At 39.7% G+C, this 24338-nt stretch overlaps 1 protein-coding gene across 10 annotated transcripts in view; it reads right to left on the minus strand.

Moving 5' to 3' along the window:
* The window catches only part of acaca (acetyl-CoA carboxylase alpha), a 37233-nt gene that overhangs the window by 7395 nt on the left and 5500 nt on the right, over positions 1–24338 (minus strand). The window contains exons 8-48 of one of the 10 annotated variants that reach the window (XM_028030914.1): positions 24229–24335; positions 24024–24134; positions 23727–23936; positions 23466–23636; positions 22402–22563; positions 22111–22274; positions 21642–21792; positions 21375–21478; positions 21063–21290; positions 20773–20923; positions 20558–20692; positions 19764–19910; positions 19487–19675; positions 19231–19331; positions 19033–19121; positions 18780–18904; positions 18102–18215; positions 17666–17779; positions 17496–17585; positions 17272–17390; positions 15944–15967; positions 15479–15619; positions 14536–14679; positions 14316–14418; positions 14123–14230; positions 13955–14011; positions 13652–13696; positions 12487–12528; positions 11742–11957; positions 11045–11200; positions 10739–10963; positions 7902–8057; positions 7675–7821; positions 7026–7295; positions 6670–6767; positions 6394–6514; positions 4964–5074; positions 1408–1551; positions 1208–1328; positions 278–374; positions 90–186 (exon numbers count right to left, since the gene is read on the minus strand). In XM_028030914.1, the coding sequence (XP_027886715.1) occupies positions 90–186; positions 278–374; positions 1208–1328; positions 1408–1551; positions 4964–5074; positions 6394–6514; positions 6670–6767; positions 7026–7295; positions 7675–7821; positions 7902–8057; positions 10739–10963; positions 11045–11200; positions 11742–11957; positions 12487–12528; positions 13652–13696; positions 13955–14011; positions 14123–14230; positions 14316–14418; positions 14536–14679; positions 15479–15619; positions 15944–15967; positions 17272–17390; positions 17496–17585; positions 17666–17779; positions 18102–18215; positions 18780–18904; positions 19033–19121; positions 19231–19331; positions 19487–19675; positions 19764–19910; positions 20558–20692; positions 20773–20923; positions 21063–21290; positions 21375–21478; positions 21642–21792; positions 22111–22274; positions 22402–22563; positions 23466–23636; positions 23727–23936; positions 24024–24134; positions 24229–24335 (5405 nt within the window). The remainder of the gene's footprint in view (positions 1–89; positions 187–277; positions 375–1207; positions 1329–1407; positions 1552–4963; positions 5075–6393; positions 6515–6669; positions 6768–7025; positions 7296–7674; positions 7822–7901; positions 8058–10738; positions 10964–11044; positions 11201–11741; positions 11958–12486; positions 12529–13651; positions 13697–13954; positions 14012–14122; positions 14231–14315; positions 14419–14535; positions 14680–15478; positions 15620–15943; positions 15968–17271; positions 17391–17495; positions 17586–17665; positions 17780–18101; positions 18216–18779; positions 18905–19032; positions 19122–19230; positions 19332–19486; positions 19676–19763; positions 19911–20557; positions 20693–20772; positions 20924–21062; positions 21291–21374; positions 21479–21641; positions 21793–22110; positions 22275–22401; positions 22564–23465; positions 23637–23726; positions 23937–24023; positions 24135–24228; positions 24336–24338) is intronic. The other 9 variants (XM_028030915.1, XM_028030919.1, XM_028030918.1 and 6 more) reach the window with 9 other exon arrangements.

The raw sequence follows: 24338 nt of genomic DNA on the forward strand, positions 1-24338 counted from the left end.
GAGACAAGGAAGAAAGAAAGGAAGGTCACAAAGGAAGGATGGAAACATCTGGTGAGGCACTGCACCTTTTCACTCAAAGTGAATCTTACCTTTGCCTCAGAGTCCAAATTGGCTGGATCAGCTGGGATTGACAGCTCCACTGTCCTGGTTTCCACAGCAACAACACCAGTAGGTATCCCTCCCAACCTGAAACCCCCCCCAAAAAACAGGAAAACAGTCACAAAGAAGCGCCCAAACCATTTCACAAAGCTAATGTTTCTGTGAGTGTTGATTATACCTGGCTCTGCCCACCACCACACTCTGAGCCCAGGGCTGCATGATCTCCATGAAGGAGCCTTGGTCAAAGAATCCACTCTGCCACGAACCCTTTGGATCTTCACAAAGAGAGGAGTTACGAGCGTCAAGACAAAGCACAAAGCTTTATTCAGACCTCACGTGAATGGTACACCAAAAGCAGCCAAATCAATCGCTACATGATTATCCCTTCTCCCTCTATTTTCTCAACTTGTTTCTGGATTCTGTCCCGTCTCATTTTGTTCCTTCTCTGTGCTTAGCAGTGGTCATGATGGATGACTGTAGAAGCAGCCTAGCTCAGCGGTTTTTCTGCTTGCACACTCCAAGGAACATGCCCGGCCTTTGAGGTTACCATTCAATTAGGCCTCGCCACTCCTCGCTAACAGAGAAGTTGACAGAGTTCCCACACCGTACCTCAAATCCTCTGTAATTACACCACTGTTTAACCTGCAGAGTAAGATGTACTACACACATTCTGCTGATGACCTTGCCTCTAATACTTTATTTACTTAATAGCCTTTATATATTCTAATGAATTGTTCCAACCTTTAACTCATCGTCTGGAATGATAAATCAGTACGTGTGCTTCAAAAGACGCAGAGAATCAGACTGCAACTTTTATCAGTTGCAGATAAAGCAGCAATAATAATTAGAGGAGCAACATCAAATTGATAAGTTATATTTATCATCACAGCTTGGAAGCCAGAAGAGTAAATACTACCAAATTCTAAGCCTCACATGTAACGGAGCATGATTTCCACTGAAACATAAACAGAATGAGGAAAAAACGAGCTAGGTGAAATGGACTTAAATATATCTTCTAACTTTTGTCTGAAATATTTACTTTCTTTAGTAAGATCGGCATTATCTGCACCATCTATTTTTTTTTATTTCAGAGACATAAGGGACTTACTTTGACTAGGACGTCCTGCCAGCATCCAGCGAGGATCATAAGGTGTCTTGGTTGGCACAAACTCCACCAGACGATCTATGGGATCCTTTGCACTGATGATGGGTACTGGATTGGATGTGCACTAAGGAACATACATGTTATAAATGTATAGAACAGCTCTTTAACATCATATGTGTGAAAGTCAACAGGAGCAAGATTACCTTGGGCATGTAGGACAGCCACTGCAACAAGTTAAAGACTCCCTCAAAGTCATCGCAGACAGTACTGTGGGTCACACCGTTGTTGTGCATGATCTGAATTCCACCCAGTTGGTTGTTGGAGGTGTACACCTCTCTGCCTAGCACCTGAAAACACAAATGATTGTTGAATTTAAGAAGGAAAATACAACATTTAAATTGGTTCAATCCCAGAATTGCATTCAGAAAGAGATTTACTAGCCAAGAGGTTCCCACAAATAAGGAACTTGTTTCCGGTTTAAATCGCTCACAGGGTGAACAATATAAATGGTAATATAAATGTATGTATAAACTTTAAATGAGTTTAACTCAAACTTTTTTTCAGTGTAAAATGACTGCAGTTTTTTGGGATTTTATGTGATAGTTCTGCACAAAGTAATGCATAATAGGAACCTGAACAGAGTAATGTTGGAAGAAAATCTGTTGGAGGCTGCAACAAAAAAAAAGGAAAAAGTTTCAACACTTGAGTGAAGGTTCCACTTTTAGTCAAACAATGCCAAATAAGTTATTTACATCACAGGACGTTCGTGAGATAAAATGACCCAGTCAAAGTCCAAGAACAATATTTTCATATTTTGATTGAAATGTGTAAAATTATTGATCCAATTCCTTCCACTGCAGAATGACACACAACTTTGAGTCAGCAAATCATATTAAAATCCCAGTAAAATACATTGACCTTTGCAGTTGTGGGAAATGTTTACGGTATAGGAATTGTTTCTTCTCTCTTAATCATATAAAAATAAAAAAAATAATTAGAAAAACCCAAATCTTTTCTAAGAAAAATGTAGGTTAGCGTAACTAGTTTTTCTTAGAAAAGATCATGAAGTAATGATTACCTCATAATACTGATAACAACCTCTTCCAAAAGCTCTCAAAGAAATATCCAACATTGACAGCTGAAGGTATTTTCAACTGAGTTTAATGAGATCTGACACAGATGAAGACATTCCAAGGAACAGCATCTTTGTCAATAGGGGCGAAAACAAGCTTGAAAGCACAGCATCACAGCAGGAACAGGCCAGTGGTCTCGAAACAGATCCGGCCTCATCTTACCCCGGGACTTTCAGAGATGATGAAAAACTAATTTTGGTCTTTTGCATGGTATTTGTTGACAAGTTGTGAATCCTCCAGATGTAACCGGCAAACAGGCTTCATAAAGGAGCAAGTTGGAAGTGAAGTGAACTCATAAAGTCTCCCCTGTCAGCCCACCCTATTTTGATAAGCAGCTCAGAACAGGTGGCTGGGCGCTGACATGCTCCCATAAAAATCAAGAGTGGAGCTCAATCCCTACCCTCAGCTCTCACCTTTTCAGCCATCATTTACTTTCTTTATTACCATTAATGGTTATGTATCTGGCCACAAATCTGGGGCACTCTCCTAAAGCTGTCAGGAGAGGCGGCAGCCCCAAGAAACATTACAGTCACCTTGACATACACAAAACCTCTGAGCCTCTGGCCATCGCCTGCTTCATTAAGATTCCGTGGCGGAGAGAGGAAGAGCAGGAGGAGGAGGAGATATTGGAAGAGGGACAGAGTGGGATGACTGGGAGGAGAAAAACTCGAGGCCAACTGGTAGCAACAGCTCACTGGGGTATTTGTGGTAGTAGTTACTATCCACTCCCCATGAAAATCGGAGCGTTTTCTAGCAGCTAATGAAATGATGATCTGCGGGTGGCCGCCTGCTGCTCCCCATTACATTTCAGCTAATAGCCAAGAATCCACATGACGGATTAGAGATTCCTCACTTTCCTCAAAATTGAATGGAAGCTAAATATACAGCTCCATTCAAAATAACAACAAAAAAAACAACAACTGCTACTTTAACTACTTACAGATCAGGTTTGTTTATTTGTTGCGCTTAAATGTTGCAGATCATGAAACGTATTTTATCTTCAGACAGGGATGAAACAATTAATTGGAATAATCATGATGAATCGATTATTGAAACGACTGTCAACTTTATATACAACTCTATGTTTAAATCTAGAGTTAACTGGAGTATATATTTAAAACGAGGTCATTGGCTGGAAGAACAAGATACTCAGCAGTAATTAAGGCAAAACTGTTCAAAAAAATATTTTCATTTTGCATTGAAGTTAGTAAATAAACTGCTTCCACAAATATGTTTTACTTAGAAACCCTCAAGTAAAACAGATTTACTTTAATTGGATCCAATTCTGTAGTAAAAAAAACAAACAAAGAAAAAGAACAACTCACACTAGGCACAAATTTTCTAATCTCCCTAAATATTGAACAAACTATGATTAAATTTAATGGCTGAATTTCCCAATCCACGCCCGAGTCTGATGACCGTCTGTCTGATGTGTAGAATAAAAAACAAGTGCATCTTGTCTGATAGCATAAAGTAGGCAGAAAAAATCACAAAAGATTTCTGAGCCTTTGACACTCCAATTTCTCCCCAGTGATGCAAAAATACTCATCGTCGTTTACAAAAACACTAGCTGCTGTCACTGATGACAACCCAAGTTATTATGTTTAAGGTAGAACTTTTTTTAAGCAGTAAATGAGATCTTCAGTTGGAAACCGTCAGTCATATTCAGGTTATTCTTGTCTTTAAATGAGACAAAAACAAAAATGGAAAATACTATTTTACAGCACTGCATTCATATATACATCATCTAGACTGCAAATAGTTTTAAATAACAATCACTGCTCCCACAAATGGAGATAAACAGCAGGGCGATCTAATAACTGAGCTTCCAGGAATATTTGTATGCTATCATTTGGCCATTTGCATGGTTTACCATGTTGCAGCGTGTCATATAATTTGAAATGGAGTCATCCTAATGCACTGACAAGGACAGAGAATGGAAAGCAAGACAGCAGGAGGCAATGAAGCGTACAGACACACACACACACGCACACCCCAACACACACATCAATTGTGTGCAGAAAAACAATCTGCATCAGCAAAACTTTTCATTTTGATTAAAAACAAATGATATGGGTGTCCTGCACTGCAGCCTCTGGCATGTCACTCTATTTCTATGCAAATACAGCTTCATGGTTCGCTTTCAATTATTCCGCTTTGAGTGGCAGGCAGGCCCGTGGCTGCCGTCGGAAAGGGAATCCTTGTAGAACAGAGCAGAGCAGAGAGGAGCGAGCCTGAAAATTGCAGGATCAGCGAGTCGGAACAAGCCACGAAAAAAAAAAAAAAAAAAAAAATCAGAGCAGAATCCTTTTCTCTTTTTTGACACAAAAAAACCTCCTTCCTCCTCCAATCATGTCCTTCTATAGGATTTCTTCATTATATCGCAAAGCAGGTCTTAAAAAAAAAAGTGTTTCACTAACACTTATTTGAACTTCTCTCCTTAATGGCTTTAAATTTTAATAGTCAACTAGAAAATCCTTTAAGAGATTTTCCTCATTAAAATGCAGATTCATTATTGGTGCTAATTTAAGGTACAGCTCATTTGGTGCTCACACTGATTCCACTAACAAAAAAAGTAAATTGTCTCTATGCCGAAACACAGATTGCGCATTTGAGCTCATTTTACCTTGTTGAGCGCCCCAGCTCCAGTGAGGATGATGTGAGAGTTGTCCACCTGGATAGTTCTCTGTCCAAGCCTCACCAGATAGGCTCCGATGCCGATGGCTCGACATGTGACCTGTGAGACAAGCGTCCTAAAATATCAGATATTTTCAAGGCTTGAACTGTTTCACATTTTGTCATGTTCACACCACAAACGTCAATATGTTTTCTTGGGATTTTATGTGATATACCAAACCAGAGTATAGTATATATATGAAACAGAACAAAAGCATATACATTTTAACTTTTTTTTACCAAATAAAAATCTAAAAAGTGTGATGTGAATTTGTATTTAGACCCTCTGAGTCAATGCTATGCAGAATCACCTTTAGATGCATACAGCTGCAAGTCTTGTGGCATATGTTCACTTTAAGACATGCATACGCTTTGATTTAAATTGCTACATTGTCTCTCTGGCTGCAGGTTTAATTTCCAAGTCTGTTAAGTCTCCCAAATCGTGATGCCACCACTACCATTATCTTTCAACACCATTTAATTAATAATTAGTCCCTCTAGGAACTTGAGATTCCAACTGTTAATACAAATTCAGTCATCGCGACTCTGCCGCAAGTCTGACCAATCACGGTAGCATTTTCTGTATTTTCGTCTTTTCTGACCAATCATTGCACCAGGGCTGAATTTGGAGCAGTCCTTTAAGCCCCACTCTAATTTAACTTCCTGTTTTAGGACATCTCTGGAAAGCCAAACCTACAACATGAAATCATATATGATGCTAAACGGTTAAAAACGTTTTGAGATGTTCTGTAGTATTTCCTTTTACCGTGTATACAGTTCATGTTAAGTTAAATTATCAATATTTAATTCTTCTTTTGCATGTTCACAACTGCACAGGCAAGGATTTTATGTGTCCTAAGGATGCTATTTCAAGAAGGAACGTGCAAATGTTAATTGCACTTTAAATTTTAGGTATGTTAAAATCTTGTCTTTTTTGGGAAGGTTATGTGCAGCAATGTAAACTTTTTTTGTAAGATCAAGTTATGGTAAAAATAAAGCTTTGCAATAACATTTGCAATTTTGATTGCAACATTTTGAAAAACGTAACAAATCGTAATAGGAAATCGTAAACGTAACAAATCAGTCATTTTTAGGCTGCCACAATAAAAAAGAAAAAGAAAAAGAAAACAACACGACAATATCATGTAGGAGCTGATTAATTAAATGACTTCTGAAAGCAATTGGCTGCACTGGATTTTATTTCGGTACCAAGTGAAATGTTGGCCACACTTTTCAGATTTATACACATGGACATTTTCCTTCCTTTTTACAGCTATATGCCTTGTGTTTGTCATCACATGAAATCCCAATGAAACCCACAGAAGTTTGAGGTAGGACGCAAGCCTTCGCTCAAGTTAAACATGTGTGCTTTAGTCTTACCAGATTCATGGTGATGATCTCGTCATAAGCTAAAGAAGATTCTCCAGCAATCATTCCAGATCCCCTCAGGTTCTCCACACCAAGCCCCTCCTCCTTTCCAATAATGTCAGTGATCTTGTACCTGAATGACAGAATCTACAGTTTACATCCAAACCAAATGTGACCGGCAGACTTTGTGAATTTTACACAATTTCAACAGAACGATGCATATTTCTCACATTCTGTAGCAAGATTTTGTTGTTATAAAAACAACAAAAAAAACCCAGCAAATATTACCTCGATTCTCCTTCGTCTTCCACATGTTCACAATGTACAGAGTTAAGAGCTGAGACCTTTTTGTAGTCCTGAGGTGTGAGGTACAGATACTTGAAACCCTGCAGGGAATAGAGAACTCATAGTAAATTAAACATAAATAGACAGAAATGTTGATAGAAAACAAATAATATGGATTTTTGAAATGAAGTTGTGGAAATACAGATGACTTTTCCCCTTATAAAACAGGAAAATCTTGTAAGAAGAAGAAAACTACATTTGTTTTTGCAAATAAATAATACTCTCCGCAGATTACCCATAGATTTTAAAAACACACAACAACCCTGCGTTGGTTTATGATGCCTGAAACATTTCCTGACCTTGTATGGATCAGCTGGATCCTGCCAGGCCACATGGAACATGTGTCGGATCTCCTCCGCCAGGCCGATGCGGGCGCCGCTGTTTGCTGCGATGTAGATGCGAGGGATGCCGCTCTCCCTCGCCATCTCGGAAGCTCGCAGGAACAGAACGTCCTCCTGAGGTCCAAATGAGCCTATCTTGTGAGTGATATCATTGCTTATGACTATGATCTCACGTCCTGCTGGATACTCGGGGGTTCGCAGAGTCATCCGCCACGCCACCATGCCAATCTGCACAGACAATTAGACAATTTAGAGTGATAAAGGGGGAAAAAAAACATATTATGAATACAAAATTTTAAGATTTGTTTTAAGACTGATTAGAAAAGAAGCTACAAAACTGGACACGGGATTTTATACAAATTGTTTATATTTGTTTTTTTGCTTGATATAAATGCAATCTTCTGAAAAAGTTCTGACTTTATAGACTAAAATCCTGAGCTTTGCAGGGAAGAAAGTGCCTGACAACAACTCAAACAGACAGCCAAAGCAACAGAGACACCTACAGAGGAAATCATGAATTACATACTTAGAAATATATGTCAACATATTGACAGAAAAACTTCCGTTTTTATTGTATGTGTTCGTCTATGCAGGTTAACGCACTGACCTCATTTCCTCCAGGGAGTCTGTTCATCTGCACCAGCTGACCCTGTGCATCCAGAACCAGCTCGGTGAAGGTGAGGAGCTCAGGAGGAGGCGGGCATTCAGGAAGCAAAGCATAGGCCTGACTAGAGTTCCACAGCTTTTTCAAAGACTAGGCGATAACAAAAAGACAGAAATGGGCATTAAGAAATATGCAACATTTTTAAAAAGAATCTAGTTTCTGTTCAATACCTGTCTGAACATTTCAGGAAAGTCGTAGACATATGTGGTGCCCAAAGATTGAGCCTGGAAGCGCTTGGACTGTAACAGGTCCTTGGTCACGTAAGGCGTATTGATTAGCATGCCATGCAAGGGGCCTTGTTTGTCACCATATGCCTGGAACATAATCTGGAAAGACAAATGATAAAATTAGCCAATTTACTTAGGCACTGTTGTCTTCAAACTTAGGATTAAAATGGAAAAAATAAAATAATTATTTAATGATTATGACATATCACAGTACCACTGACATCACATTCGTAGTTAAATTCTATTGCAACTACAAACAGTGATCCCCTTAAATTTAATGAAAAAGCAAAGATGCAGAAATCAGAAATTCGATTAATTTATATTAACCAACTTTGTAAGAGATCCAACCCGTCAATTCCAGTTAAGTAAAGTCTGAACAACAACAAAAAGAACTTAGAACTTTTTGTCTCTCTGCATCACTGAAAATTGTGCAGTGGAATCCTCCAAGTTATAGGACAGAAGTAATTAGAAGACTGGGCAATATGGCTGAAAAAGTATTACAATAAGCATTTCATAGGAATTAATTATTTTTTGTCTTCTTCCTACTCTTTTTTGGACTGGATATGAAAGTTTTGTTTTCTCGTTTGATTAATTTTCTGATGTACTTTTTGTCATCTTCCATTTTATTTTTCTTTGACATTTTACATGTTTGTAAAATAAAGACTTCATGTAATTTCATATCGATAATTATTACTTTTTTTTGTTTCAAGTATCCAAAATACTCCCAAACTACTGACGTGACCCTTCCTCTTTTAACCACAATGTCCTCTTAAGCCGTTTTGATCATTTTCCTTTCATTACACCGAGACGTTTTTGTTTTAGTTATTTTTCTACGCAGTAAAGCTAGATTCAGAGTTGACGCTTTGAACCGGGCGCATGGCAGCGCGCACCACAAGCGCCGACAACAGAAACGTTTCCGGCGTCCGCATTACTATAAACGTCATAGCGCCGGTGTCCTATCAGATTATCATACGCAAGGCATACGTGCAGTGAGTACGCATGCCTGCGCATGCGCATTAAGAAGTCCGACCGTCAGAGGAGCTGTCAGTTCAGCATACGCGAAAAGTTGTGACGAAAATAAGTCATTAAATTGTTTTCAGTGATAACTAGATATATAAACATGCACTGTCGTGGTTTCAACGTGGATTTAAAGCTGGGTCTAGCTGCAGTCAACTACAACACACACCCATGTAAAACTCATTAACCCACTTAACCGCTAAGTCAGGATGTCACACGGCTGTTAATAGCAAAGTGTATGACGATCTACGTCACGATTCTATGTTGCTGATTAAATAAAAATCATATGGTAATGACAGTGTATACTTGTCTGATAGATATAGCCATCAGTTCGTGCTAAGGGTATGACGATCTGACAGCGGATGCTGATCTGACAGAACACCGTCTTGGATCTCGCGCGCTCATCGCGAACTTTCAAAAGCGCCGAATGGTGGAACAATATGAAACCACTTCCACTCCACATACTCCGCATACCACGCAGACTCCGCGGGCACTGTCGGTGGACGGTGATTTCAAGCTTACATTTTCTTACAAGTCCTTCATTTCCCACAATCATAATGGATACTAGCAAGTTTGATGAGCTAGTCGGGCGTCCAGATCTCTTTCTTCTCCACCAGACACCGTACAACTGTCGGCGCTGCACAGAGAGTAGCAGTCACGCAAAGCTGACTCTCAACATGGTGAGCTCGGTGCCGCAATTCGCAAACATTTTCGATGTGAACACAGTCCGACACCGAGTACACGTCCGCAGTCTTAAGAAAAAAAAATACCTTTGCGAGAACGTGTCTCTCGGACGTTGGCTTATGGACCTACGACGTTCTCTTTACGACGTCGGCTTGAGCACGCGCGGACATCAGAGGAGTAAAGTATGGCCGAATATGTTGAGGGCGAACATGAAACTGCTGCTGGCATGTTACTTACACTGTTGCTAGGTAACCAAAGAGCGAGTGAGTCAGTTGATTCCACAAATCTTTCTTAGCTAAGCCGTGAGAGGTTGAACAGTTAAAGCCTTTCCTCTGCCTTCTGCCTACAACGAAGTGCGGTTCTGGGTAAGAGTTCAGCGAAATTATAAATTTTATATTAGATAATAGGTATTGATCTATCGTACAGCATCCAGCACCACAATGTATTTCTTATTCTGTAAAACAAAACAGATAAAGAAACTGATTGGCTGAATAAAGACAATATTCTCCTTTTTTAAGGCTTTGACATACTCAAACTGTAAAAGATTGGTTCCTATTTAAATTGTACTGATCTCTCATGAGTTTCTCCAATCTTCAATTAAAAAACAAAATAGTAACCTCAGTCATGTAGAAGGAATACATGAAGAAATCAATGGATAACCAACCCCCCCAAACCCTCTGAAAAAAATAAATAAATGGAAATGTGAACCAAAGTAAATGTTTGGTGATGGTTTAATATGGATTTAGTCTTTTTCTTTTTAACATGAAGTTAATGAATGAATCACAGGGATGAAAGGATGATGACCCAATGACTGGATGAAGCAAGTCTTACCTCATCTGCTGCAGGAAGCAAAATAACACAAAAAATTGTCCACCAGGCAAAGGGCACAAAACCAAATAGAGGATCCCCTCTGAATTGTCATAAATCTTAAAAGTGACTTTTTAAAATAATTTTTTTTTAAAAATTCTTTACTCACAAAGTGCAACCAGAACCATAGCCTTCTAGAAATAATTTGTAGTCCCTTGCCCACGACTGGACAATAAAAAGAGGATGAGATGAAAAATGGATGAGTGCCCCACCTGTCGATCTTTGGGCCCCACCTGTCCCGTTCGGGAGTCGGTGACCTCCTTGTACAGACTGATATCCAGGTAGTAGCCTGACTCATTAGTTAGGAAGAGCCGGATAGGAATTTGCTTTCCCGTCGGAGTCAGGCGGATGTTGATTTTTAGTTCAGCTTGCAGGACGCGAAGCTTCCACAGACGGCTGCCATAGCGCATCACCATGGAGCGCACAGACTCCTCGATCTGACGTTTGTACGGAATTAAATTACTAAGCAGCAAATGCACTTATGATAATCTGTGCTACGTGTCAAATGTTTGACAAACCTTTGATGGGTCCATGATGACTGTAGGGACAAAGTTGAGGAAGATGTGGTTACAGTCCGTCCTCACAGTTGTGTTGTTGAAAGCCACCTCCAGTTCATCCATGGCTTCCAGCAGAAGACGCTCTGCTTCATTGTGAAGGTATTCAAAGGAAGCTTCCTATTAAGTCAACAGAACAGTAGTTTGAATAAGATTAATAAATAAATCCTGTATATTATAAAACCATTTGGGAAAGGAGATGCACCAAGAGATACACCAGCAACCCATTCCTGCTGATGGCAGGATTTGGTTGGTTTTTACTTTGTCTGGTCCTGACGTGGTGAACAGCTAGCAAGAAACTCAAAAGTCCAATTATTTCCTGATCAAAGTACACCCCATAACTAAATGCTACCAGGTCCACACAAACTCCCACTCTTTAGTGTGGAAGTGGTTGTGAAGGGCAGAATACAAAGTTAGATGTTATTTTTAATGCACAAAGTATTACAAGCAAATGCCAAAGACAGTTAAAAATGTCCACTTCATCATCTTTATGTCTAAATCTTAAAATATTAATAAAACCTTGTTTTATGGTGGCACCCTTGCTACTGATATAAATAACACTTCATTATAGGTAGGCTAGAAAATGCATTCATAATTTAAATCTTGTTCTTATTATTCAGATTTTAATTATTTAGATGGGGGGGGGTCCATCTTTTCTCACCTTTGTGACCAGATCGGAATGGCGGATGATTGCTCGGACAAAGAATCGATAGTCGGTAACCTCTGTGCCCACCTCCACACGGGCTGCGCCCAGGTACAGGTGCATCTTGTGGTTGGCGCAGGGAATGGCGGTCAGTGCAAAATTGCGCATGCGGTTGAGCTCCAACTGGAAAGCCAACGCCGGCTCCAGGTGTCGATAGATCCTGTCTTCTTCAAACTGAGAGGAAAAGCAGAGAGACGAAACCAACAGTCAGCTCAAGAAAGTTTTGAAAAAGATTCTTTCAACTCATATCTAAACACATTTTCTGTAGTTATAACATCTAACAGTCTTTTTAATAGGAGAAGTAGCAGGAGAACATATTAGGACCGAGTTGATATAAGAGTAGAGAGACGCCTTGGAGCAACACAATGTATTAAGCAAATGAAATCCTGAACAATCTTAATCTCAGGAAGCTGCTAATGGGTGTCATTTCTCTTAAATGGGGAACATAATTAAAGAGTTCATTACTGTAATGAGTTTTAGTGGAGTGCAGTTGCACAGAAACTATCAGGCGTGCTGGACAAGACGAGTCATCACTAATTCGGAAAGAATAAAACTCAGGAGCGCTGAGGGAGGGGTACGAGTGGTAAATCTGTTTTCTTTCCAAATATAATGGAAATGGAAGACTGTTAATCAGTTTAATGTTAGCAACTGATTATTTTTAGCAAAGAGTGGACACTTTAACCCGTTTTAGGTCAACACCTACCTTATCTCTCGCCCGGAATGTGAAGAATTTGGGGAATTCTCTCTGTGAATAAAATTTTGGATAAAACATACATTAATAGAAGGTAACCTTTAAAGCATTCAAACTTCTTATCAGGTGAAAAGGCATAGTCTGGTTCTAGCTTTCACTACTCCGCAGGGAGCAAGTCTGCTGCGTTCTTAATGCGGTGCATTGATGTTTTCTCACTATAATTTATCAGCCATACAATCAGAGTGTTCACAAAAGCAGCAAGTTATCATTGGTGCACTGACAAGCCACGTATACATGCAGCACTTGCTATGCTGATGAATAAAATATTTTCTTCCCTCAGAGACATGTGATCTTCTGAATAATGCCTGGTAGCGCTGTTTGACGCTATCAGATGAAGCGTCCCACTTGCCAAAACAATGCCTGGGCGATTGAAGATGCTCTTATCAACTTGCAGCTGACGCGATGATGAGAGAGCTGCAAACCTCCAAAGACATGATTTGGTGTCGTGATTAAACATCGCTTCTACTTACCATTATAGATTTATAGAAAAAAATATTTTTCACAATGCGAGACCTTGGAATGAATATATACATCACATAGGAGGGAAAACTAGTAGAATACCCTCTCTGTAAGATGTGGCAACTAACGTGATTGGGCTCTTGTTATACCTCTACGAAAAGACAAATTAAAAGAAATAACAGAGGTGGAAGACATGCAAATCTTTTCAAATTTAATCCCAATTGACAAACAAGAAGAGAAGGATACATGGTTTCCTTTTTCTATAAATGTAGATTAGGAACCAACCAAAAAAGGTGGAAGTTGATTCTCTGCTTAGATGAAACCAGATTAAACTTTTGGCCTACGTGGAAACTTCTATATGAGACTGAAAACCTAGCCTGCATATAAAACTGAACACCCCATCCACCCCCTTGAAGCACGGTGGTAGATGCATTATGCTGTGGAGATGCTTTTCATTAGCCTATATATGAAAACTGGTCAGAGTAGATGGAAAGACATGATAATACAAGAAAAACAACAACTTGTCTATTACAAGAGACTATTTAATGATGTTTATTAGAATCAAGTTAGATTTGACATTAACTTGATTTTTAGTACGCCCTTTCTCAATAAAGGGGAGCAAGAACAAACCAGACTTCACTTGTCTCTCAGTACTTACATGAAACCTTTGGTCCACCTCACAGTTGACTTGTTTTCTGAAATCCTACCATCAAAAATGAACAAAAGCGAGGCATGCAGAAAGATACAGAGAAAGAGAGAAGACACGCTAAATTTCAAATTATTAGTGTAATTACCACAGTAATGCAGTTCAATATAATTGTTTATAAAATACAAATAATTACAGAAAGAAACATGCAAGACTTAGTACATTTGTCATATTCTGTGAGATGCCATTAAAACTGCTCAATTGGTGACATGCGAAGAAGCAGACGGTGTACTCCATGGAAATCAAAATTCCTACCTTCTGAGCTACTAGAAATGTCAGTCTTCGGATGCCATGTTCAAAGAGCAAGGATTTCTGAAATAAAACAATTTCAGCGCTGCATGAACCTTTTTTGTGCATTTCAAATTTTAAATGCTGCTTGCGAAATTGAGAAAGACTTGTTTGTCAACAACAACCTTTGCTAACCTTTGACTGAGTGAACTCCCGAAACATGGCTGCTAGGCCATCGTCGTCGATGTCGCTGTCTGTCTTTATCGCTATATTCAGGATGTGGATAGGCTCTTCCTGGACACTCTGTATGATAAATTAAGCTGTATTTATTTCAGGTTACACAAATGTACAGGTCAATTACATGGCTGTGCTTATCTCTAGTCATCACCTTGGTGTCCTCTTCACCGTACAAGACAGGGTTGCCTCCATCAGGGAACATAGGACTTGCAGGTGGTGAGTCAGAAAAGCAGCTCAGGACATCATTAATGTTCCTGCAAGGAGACGAAAATCACAAAATATATTTTATAAATGCTTAATATTTTATTTTTCTCTCAGTGATACCAGGGGTAGAGCTTTTTCTTAAAAAAGAAAATAAAAACGATACTGACCTTGTAAACTCTTGGAAGGAGCGGAAAGAAACCATGGCTCCCATACGTTGACAGGGTGGTGTAAAAGACGTGTCCAGCAGGACATCACTTACACTGGCCACATGCATCATGCCGTAGTGATTCAGGTTGGATGAGAAGGACATCCTAATATGTAAACGTAAAACAAAGTTGAGGAAAAACTGCCAGTTTGGCAAAATTGAGGGTGGTTACCCCAGACCACCTTAAAACCAACTCAGTTTTGATCCCTCTGTTTTCTGGCAGGTCTGTAAACAACGTTACCATAATTTTAGAGATGCACCGAGAAATCGACTTGTGAATGGAATAGGGTGAAAATCCAATATTTTTCTGTTCAGCAAACGCACCGTACTCTTCCACCAAAACAACTGCACTCTGGACACTTTTACTGAGTAAAGACGACTTTAATATAAAATGTTGAAACAAGTCTGTGCTTCTACATTTTTCCCACTTAAAAACATTTCCTGTTATAAATGGAAAAAAAAATTGTTACTGAAACCAGTACTTTTCTTTTATCCATATTAAGGAATTCTTGACAAGCTCCTATATCTGCACTAGAAATTAGACATAAAAATACTTGTTAAGATTTTGTGTTTTTGAGATGTTATCATATTTAAAACTTTGATCGGTGCATCTCTAATTTCTATTACAGCAGAAGAAAGTCTCACGTCTAAGATACAAGGAACTTGAGAGAAAAAAAAGCAAGAACAATTATCTTTCATGTAATTAATGTAACTTTTACAGGCTGTGTCAGTTACATTACAGGAAGGAAAATATACTTCTCATGTGACAAAGAAAAGCTAGATCCACCAGAAAGACCCTTTAGATTGTTTCCTTTCATTTGGTTAGGTTGTTAGTCAGTAGGTGAAAGGAAGATTTCCCAGACGTTGCACCAACTGTGACCACTAAAGACATTCTTGAATCTAACCTTTCTTCAGATTCCAAATCTTTCTTCTCAGCATTCTCATCCTTAGCTTCACTATCCTGGGATTTAAGCTCCCGTGGTTTTGGTTCCTGTGCTTTACCATCCCAGGTCTTAAGATAGTCCAGGATAGGAGTGGCCATTTTCCTGACAGGGTAGAAGTTTTAGTATTGGATATTCTTACTGATGCCCGTTATTTCTCCCATAACTTTCTTTGTTATGTAACATTACACACCGTCTAAGCAACATTGAAGGACTTGCATAACAGTTTTGATTAAACACATAATCTCTAACACATAAGTGTAAACAAAACATTTGCACAAATAGAGGCCAACAACTTTGCACTAACAAATTGCACTAGAGTGCGCAAGGTTTTTTTTTGACATTTAAAGGTCTTTGTTAAAATGGTATGCAGTTTCTACTTTATCGTGCAATCATTAGTTTATGCGATAAAAAGTATGTTCACAATACCTGTTGAGAGTTGGAATGTTCCCTCTGCAATCAAACAACATTGATTACAATGTGGTTAGTGTCAAGCATCAGCAGAAGAAGACAGTCAAGATTGAGAAGTGTGTGGGAATATCACCCTGGGTGAATTACAGTCTAATATTAACAAAAGAATGAAAAAAACAACACATATCCCACTTCCTGACTGCTCCTTTTTAAAACATGCATCATGAGATGTTAAAAACCTCCTTTTTGTCAAGAGATGATCCTTTAACACACACATGCTGTTGTGTCATCTAAAATTATGTGCCAAACGTAAAGGTTAATTCAGCCATGTCAGATAAATATCATGCAACAGAATGAGAACAGAATAGCATAAGCAGGACATCAACAAACACAATCAGCAAAATCAAAGAGCTAAGCACAAAAAATATAAACGACAAGGAGGGGGCGGAGCAAGCAAAAGTGTCAAAACATACAAAGCAAAAAATCTATCAAACCCGAAATCCAGCAAATCAAACATCTCTGTCATTAGGATTGTTTCTGTTATGTTTAACATAAACATAAAATATAATATATTTGCTTTGGTTTCTAATTTTAATGGAAAATCAGTGCATTTTAGAACTCAAATATGTGAATTTACTTGCTTTCAGACATCACAAAATGTAAACATTAAACCACTTTACTTTGTGTGACAAAGAATGAGGATAAAGGACACAGTGGATGGAACATGGATGAAATGTTCACAAATCACAAGGAACCATTAATTATAAGAGATTATTTTTTTAAATGACCAAATATACAGTATTCTTCAAAAATATTTCAACCTCTTGACCTTTTTCAATTCTATCATATCAAAACCACAAACACCAATATATTTTGTCAGGATTTTATACGATAAAATCGTATACAAAATAGTCTGTAAATATGAAGGAAAAGGAAAATTTACAGTTGTTTAATACTTTTATACAAATAAAAATCTGATCAAATTCACATCTATTCACCCTAAATGAAATCCAGTAAAACTTACTGTTTAAAAAGGTCATATAATAATGTCCACCTTTGCATAAATTACCCAAATTATGCAAAAGATAACAATATCTAGAAGTGCAAATCTACCTAGTCTGTAGCTATAACTGAAGCAAAAAATGATTGTAAGATTCAGGGGGATTTTACCAGTGCTACTTTGTCATATAAAATCCCACCCAAAAAAAAATAATCAAAGAATATAAGTATTTTGAAAGAAACTGTACTGTATATTTATAATCAAATACATGGTAGTGCTACTAAGTAATAGCAAAGAAGTAGAAAAATAATCCATAACTTTTGGAGATCATACTGGCATGTGTTACCTGTTAGGATGTGAGGTGGGAAGCATGAACTGGAACTCTACCACACATGTGTTGTCCTTCAGCTGTCGATGCTGAACGCTGTTGAGTTCATAGGCGATGTACGCTCTCCGGACATACACCTGAGTTCAACGAAGACGAAGCCACAGTATATGAAGTGCCTGTAAGTTTGTTGAGTTACAGCTACAGGAAACATACTGTCAGACTGAGCTCATTGTTCGTCTCACCTCCAGGGCAGCCATCCTGACCACCTGATTACTGTGGTAGAAGAAGTTGGGCAGAACATCAAAGATGGACGTTTCCGAAAGGATGAGTTTCTACGAAAGAAAAATGTTATGTGTTAACCCATTTTGTTGGCACAATAATGGAAAGAACAACCATCTTGTTTGCTACCTACCTGCAGGTTCTCGATGCAGAACTGGTGCCCATACATATCAATGGCAGATAGGAAAATGGACTCCACCTGGTTGTGTCGTAGCTCATAGGAGGGAAGGTGGGACGCTATCAGAACCTGGGTGAGGAAGATTAATGGGGTCCTTCAGGCATATGACACACCACAATACTTCTTTACTTATCTTATGACATTTTGCAACAGCATATACCTTCATGCAGTTTTACCCCCGGAATTTGTCTGTGGCTATAGAGTGTGAAGCATGTAATTATCCATCTATGCCTAAATTCATACTCATTAAAAACTCCTGTCACTATATTGTCTCTGTTACTGTAGTAGGCCTTTAGTGACACCTACTGGCGAAGTAAGGCAGTTGTTTGTTGCTTTCAGAATTGTGTGTGCTGTTGCTGTAGGAAAAGGGGAGCTGAGGGCGACACCTGACCTGCCGAGCGCGCAGAGCCACCTTGGCGTTTGTTGTCTTGCTGAGCTGAGTGAGCTCAGTCAAAATGGTCATCAGTTCATCTGTCAGAGTGGGATCACGACCACATAGCTGATCCTAAACACAGTGTTAAAACATAAATTATTCATAATAATAATAATAATAATAATAAAATGTACATCTCTAGTCAACCAAATTTCATGTGAATGCATTATGAAACAGTAATTAACATTTTATACTACTTCATTTTTCTGAAAGTACACATAAGGAAAGAAATTAAATAGATTATATTCTATGATTTTTGGCTTCAACATACAAAAAAACAAATATGGCAGATATTTGTTACAGCATTTTCCTGTTAATATTTATTTGCATAAAGTGTTGCATAAACTTTTCACCAAGATCTTGTTTTGGTGATGGGAGAGTCTGATCAAAGATCTTCAAAACTGCAATATGTAATTTTTTACATGTATGTATTTTTATTTATATGCAATCATTGCTACCCATGCTAACTAGTCTGCATACATATATAAAACATATTTCTGACATTTGCTTGGAAATGAAGTCTCGTGCTCCCTGAACCCAATGAATCCTGGCGTTGTCATCTTGGAATATGACCATGACATCAGGGAAGATCAATATGACAACACAAATCTTTTCACAGAAAGGCTGGACACTTACAATCAGCATAGTCACCAGCAGGTTCTTCTTGGTTACTTGTGCGTGGGAGAAAATGTAGTTGACAACATTGACCATGTCAACTTTGTTTTCCTCACGAAGTGTAAACACGCACTTGTCGTAGTGTCCTGCAAAGAAAGCATCGCATGGGGCAAATGAGATGAAAGTACTCCACCAAATGAAAAGAGAAAGCCACTGCAACTCTTCAGAGGACATAGAACAAAATTCAAATTGACTCCGATGTGTGTCATCTCACCGTTCTGGAACTGGATCTCTACTTTCAGGTACTGTCTGAGCAAGTCCATGACCACTGCCTTCATGTGGCCTCGGATGCCACTTCGATACCTGATTGAGACAAACAAACAAGTACAGCCTTGCGTAAAATAAAACAAAACAAACAAAAAAACAAATTCAAGAGTATGTAACATAATAAGCTGTGGAATCCATGGCTTACTTCTGCACCAGCTGGACGATGCTTTGAGTGTTCATGAAGAACACTTCTCTCTCTGATTTCTTGTTGAGAGTAGCAGCGTGGCTGTCCAGGATGTTTGCAATCTGGAAACGATGGAGTGAGTATTTAATGCAGGCAGCAGAGACTCAAAAACTAAAGACTCATTTTCTTATAGATTAGGATTGATTTCGAAGCAGGAGTTGCAGCTGAGAAAAGCAATGTCTACATACGTAGTTAAGTTGGTGTGATAAATGTGTACCTGCTGGCTGGGAAACTGGCACAGCACAGACGTTATGTTGCTGGCATACTGAGCCATCTCCTTCTTAATGGACTTCTCCACAGCAGGAGGGATCCGGCCTGAAACACTGGTCATGATGTCTTGAAGTTCAAGAAGGGGCAAGGAGGGGTCACGCATGGTTTTCATGAGCCTTTCCACCCACTCTTTCAGCTGGGAGACACACAAAGCACATTTTGGTTAGAATCTACCATTGTAACAATTAATCTGAGTGTTCACTTGCATTTCTGCAAATTCTTACTTTAGCGCTGAAGAACGGCTCAGGAAGGCAGTACCCGTTCATGATGTGAACGAGATGATCCAGAGTGTTGTGGAAGACCCTGTGCAGCTTCTCCCCTCTCAGAGCCACAGCCTGGGTTGAAGGAAGCGTCCCTGTGTAGAGCTCCGCCTGCAAGTAAGAAACGTATCAAAACGCAGCCTGTTGTCATGACCACACACAGCCTAAAACATATTTTTAGATGCATTATTTAAGACTTTTTAAGGATGTGCGTGTTCTGCCGTTTGAACAATAATTAGTCAGAGTGGGTTTGGTGTGCAATAGACGATGAACATGTGGAAAAGAACCTCATGCACACATTTAAGCACGCTGGAGGGTTTGTAATTATTATACTGTCCTATTAGTTGTCTGATAACCATCATGAAAACCTGGCCAAAGTCAGGTCTGTCTTGAATTTTTCTAAAGACACAGCAGCATATTTGGGTCCAGACACACTGAAGCAGGGAGACGTCTCTTTTTATCAGATAATGGAGCTGTCATCTTTGTTGGCAGCATTGATTTACTGTCTCACTGATGTTCTGACTCCAGAGTGATGCATCAACACCTCAACAACCACAGTAAAATGTCTTCAATATGCAGCAGAGTATAAATCTGCACTCTTTAATATGGACAGTTAACACATTTTAAACAAAAATTTTCAACTTTGTTAAAAAAAAAAAGAAAATAAATAAAAAACACATTAATCCAACCTAAACAGACAGGTATTCCATGCTTTGGTATTCTAAAATGCATGCTTGGGTATATTGCATCTGTCCAACCTGTTGCACTCTGCTTGGGTCATCCAGTTGTAGTTTGGCGATGACACAGCCAGGTTCCAACGCTGCTCCGGCCCTCTTCACATAATGAATACAACCCGACTCTGCAGCAGTGAGGGTCATTACCATTTTCATCACCTGAAATTCACCGAAACATTTACAGCTTGAAGTAGTTTCAATCTTTCTGGGTTTGTTCATGCTGTGGATGGACACTTTACCTCTATTTCTGCAAAGCACTGTCCAGCAAACACATGTCCGCCATCCTCTACGGAGTACTGAATGAGTTTTCCTGCTGAGGGGGATCGCAGCAGCGACGGATCGTTCTCCTTCTCAAAAACACAAGTCTTGTTCCCGATCGTAATCCGATACCTAAGTAAGGAGACACCCTTTACTTTAACATAACCAGATATGTGACGTTTTAAATCTATAACATGCTGTATTTTCTGTAAAAAAAAAAAATGAAGTGACCACTTAATGTGCCAAAAATAATAATTATGTACAGTCTTACCTATCCACCTCTTCCTTCATGTATGTAATATAGCTGCTTCCATCGTAAGAGAGCAAAAGACCTCCATCACTCAGACGATGAACGTCCACCTCCGCTAAAGAGCTGTTCATGATCACAACGTACGAGTTGGGAGACTGCCGTGTCACTTTCAGGACATACTTGGTGCCTTCGTAGATCAGCTCCACGTCCACAGTGTTCAGTAGTGTGTGCGCTGGCAGCACTTGGCCCCTGATGAAAGAGAACAAAGGCTCGTTGTTTCCCCAACAAGAATGTTTCATTTCTTAAAAGTTCATTCCGGTTGTATCTATTTACCTTTCCAAAGAATGCAAAAAGTTGGAAACACTGTTCCTTAGATTGACGTCTGCCACATGGAGAGCCCCGCTCACAATGCCAAGCATGGTATCAGGACGCTCCGCCTGCATGCAACAAGTTCTGTACCGCTCAGTCATGAAAACCTTAATCAGTAAATGCTAAGGAGCTGAGTTTGACCAATATCTACAATACCGGCATGGATTTCTGTTTCAGCCCTGCAACTTGATTTGTTTTCTGCACGACCAGTGGGTGGCGACGGCTTCATACCTGCATCTTCTCTGAAATGAGTCGGTCCAGCCAGCCCGTATCGATGCTGTTATGCTGAAAGCTCTCGGTCTCCAGCAGCTTAATGAGGTATTCGACTGTTGTTCTAAAGTCTCCTCTGATGGACAGCTCCTTGAGAGCAACCACCATGTTGCTGAGAAAAATACAAAAAACAAAATAAAAATCAGATTAGGAATGATCATAAAGACGTTCTTCCCTAGCAATTAACCAAAACCCACCACACTTAAATGTACTGATTAAAGGGGTCCCCCATTGCAAATAAAAATAAGGTTAATTTTTCAACTCTGTGGAGACTAAACCATGTGCAGTTATAACAGATCTTCTTTACAGCTCCACATGTTGTAATGTTCTTCATTTTTATTAATCCAAAGGAAGCCTCTTACTAATTTGCTTAGCTAAATCCGAGTGGGGGTAACTTTTTAGCAGTGGTAGTGTTTTAATGTTAACTCACGAGATAGCTTCTTCACGATTCTCTCCCCAAGAGAAGCAGTGTCCAAACTGGGAGTCGGCAAACTCGTGCAGGCCTCCTGCTGCTGCAACGCTGAAGTAACCCCACACGTTCTTATTGCTCCGGAAGTTCAGCTCCTGCACTGTCCCGGAGCTTGGTTTGAAACCCTGCAATTGCGCAGACACATAAAAGATACACTAATTTACCTTTAAAGGGCTAAATGTTCACAAACTGAAAACAACTACAAAGAGAAACCACAGATATTTGGTTGTGAGAAGAGAATCGGTGTCGTACCTCATCGGGGTTTTCGCTGGTGATGCGCGCCGCGATGACGTGTCCCCGTGGGCACGGTGTGTTTGACAGAGACTCAAAGTCAATAGGAGAGTCTCCCCAAGGCTGGACTCCATAGAGCATCCGGATGTCTTTGATCCGATGAAGAGGAATACCCATCGCAATCTGAAAGAAAAGTTCATGTTCATGCTAAGAAATTAGCTTGGAAGACAATGACAGGTTCAATAAGTGAACTTTTTGCATTTTGTTATGTTACAAACACGACCTTGGTCTGAATTTTGAAATTGACCAATTATTGCATAAAGTGGGGGGGGGAAAGAAGTCATGGTTTTCAAAATGTTTAAATTAAATCCAGCGCAAACTAATACAAAGTCTCATAAGTGAAACATAGCAGCTTCTTGATGTTGGAACACTTTTCTTCAACAGGTATAAGGAAGCTAGTCAGAGGTAACAAGAACATGGATGGTACTAAATAAAAGGAAATCAGGGAAGATAGCAAGTTAGGAGCTGCAAAACACTTGGGGCAGAGGTGAAGGTTTAAAATAGAATAGAAAGGAATAGATATCTTTTAATGTCCTGCGTTGGGAAAATCCAGGTGATTCACAATCATGCCTTTCCTTGTGTTGCACATCACACCGAATCAAAATAAACTACAAGTTATATGACAAAAAGTGAAATGTTCAAGAGGTATGAATACTTTTCAAGGTACAGTGACCTGAATATTACACATTAGCCTTTCCAAGGCATGGATATGAGGATCAAATTTTCAGTTTACAAGACAATGTCAGTCATTTCCCAGTGGGACAGAGAGGGTGGTCACTCATCCTCCCACAAAGACGCCCAATCAGCTCGACCAGAAAGCTTTCCCAGCCTTTCTGCTTCACTGCCTCTGACCTATTTATGCACAATCCTAAATGCTGCAGAACAGACCTCGTGACCTAATGATGATACAACGCCTGGATCCACCACACTGTCTCTGCATATTGCCTGCTTCTTTTTTCAAATGGTATCCAAGGAAACAAAGGGGGGAAGGGAAACTTGCAGGGTTTTTTGCAAGATTTACTGACCTGCATTTGAGCGGCAGGCAAGTTGACATCAGCCACCATCTCAGTGCAGGGGTGTTCCACCTGCAGACGGGGGTTGAGCTCCAAGAAGTAGAAACTGCCATCTTGGCTGTAGAGGTACTCCACAGTTCCTGCGCTGACGTAACCGACCATCTTAGCCAGCCGCACAGCGCACTGCAGAAAACATAAATAAGCAAAACAAATAACTTAAAGGCTTAAATCCAATCATATTCATGTTTAAAAGCCTGGCAAGTTCAACTAAACCTTTTCCATATCTTCAAACACATCCGAGGTGGCAATGGTGGCCGGAGCCTCCTCTATGATTTTCTGGTGACGGCGCTGCACAGAACAGTCTCTGCCGAATAAGGAAATCGCATTTCCATACTGATCCGCCAAAATCTGCACCTCTAAGTGACGGGCGTGCTTGGCTAGCTGCATGACAAAGATAGGCGATCCTGGAACTTCAGCCTGGACCTAGACCGCCGGAGGGAGAGTGTGATCCTGATTAGGTGAAACAAAACACCCCTCGGCTTAAAATTAGACATGTAAATGAATGCTTACCTGTCTGAAGAGATTAGGGAAGTCATCAGCGCAGTTGACTTTACGGATACCTTTTCCTCCACCGCCCTCTGAGGCTTTCACCATTATTGGATAGCCAATCTTCTCTGCAGCCTGGAAATAGGACACGGGAGTTTTAAGAAACCCTTTGAGCATGCACTACCTCTGCACAGATAAAATGACGGTATGGTGTTAAAACCGTACTTACTTTGAGGCCCTCTTCTACATCCTGGATGCAGCCGCGCTCATACAACTCGTTAGGTACATTGATGATTTTCTTCCTTTGATTGCTTTCTGACCATTCCACTGTCAGGCCTT

This window comes from Xiphophorus couchianus, chromosome 11 (genome assembly GCF_001444195.1).
Source record: "Xiphophorus couchianus chromosome 11, X_couchianus-1.0, whole genome shotgun sequence".
In the NCBI taxonomy this organism is placed as follows: Eukaryota; Metazoa; Chordata; class Actinopteri; order Cyprinodontiformes; family Poeciliidae; genus Xiphophorus; species Xiphophorus couchianus.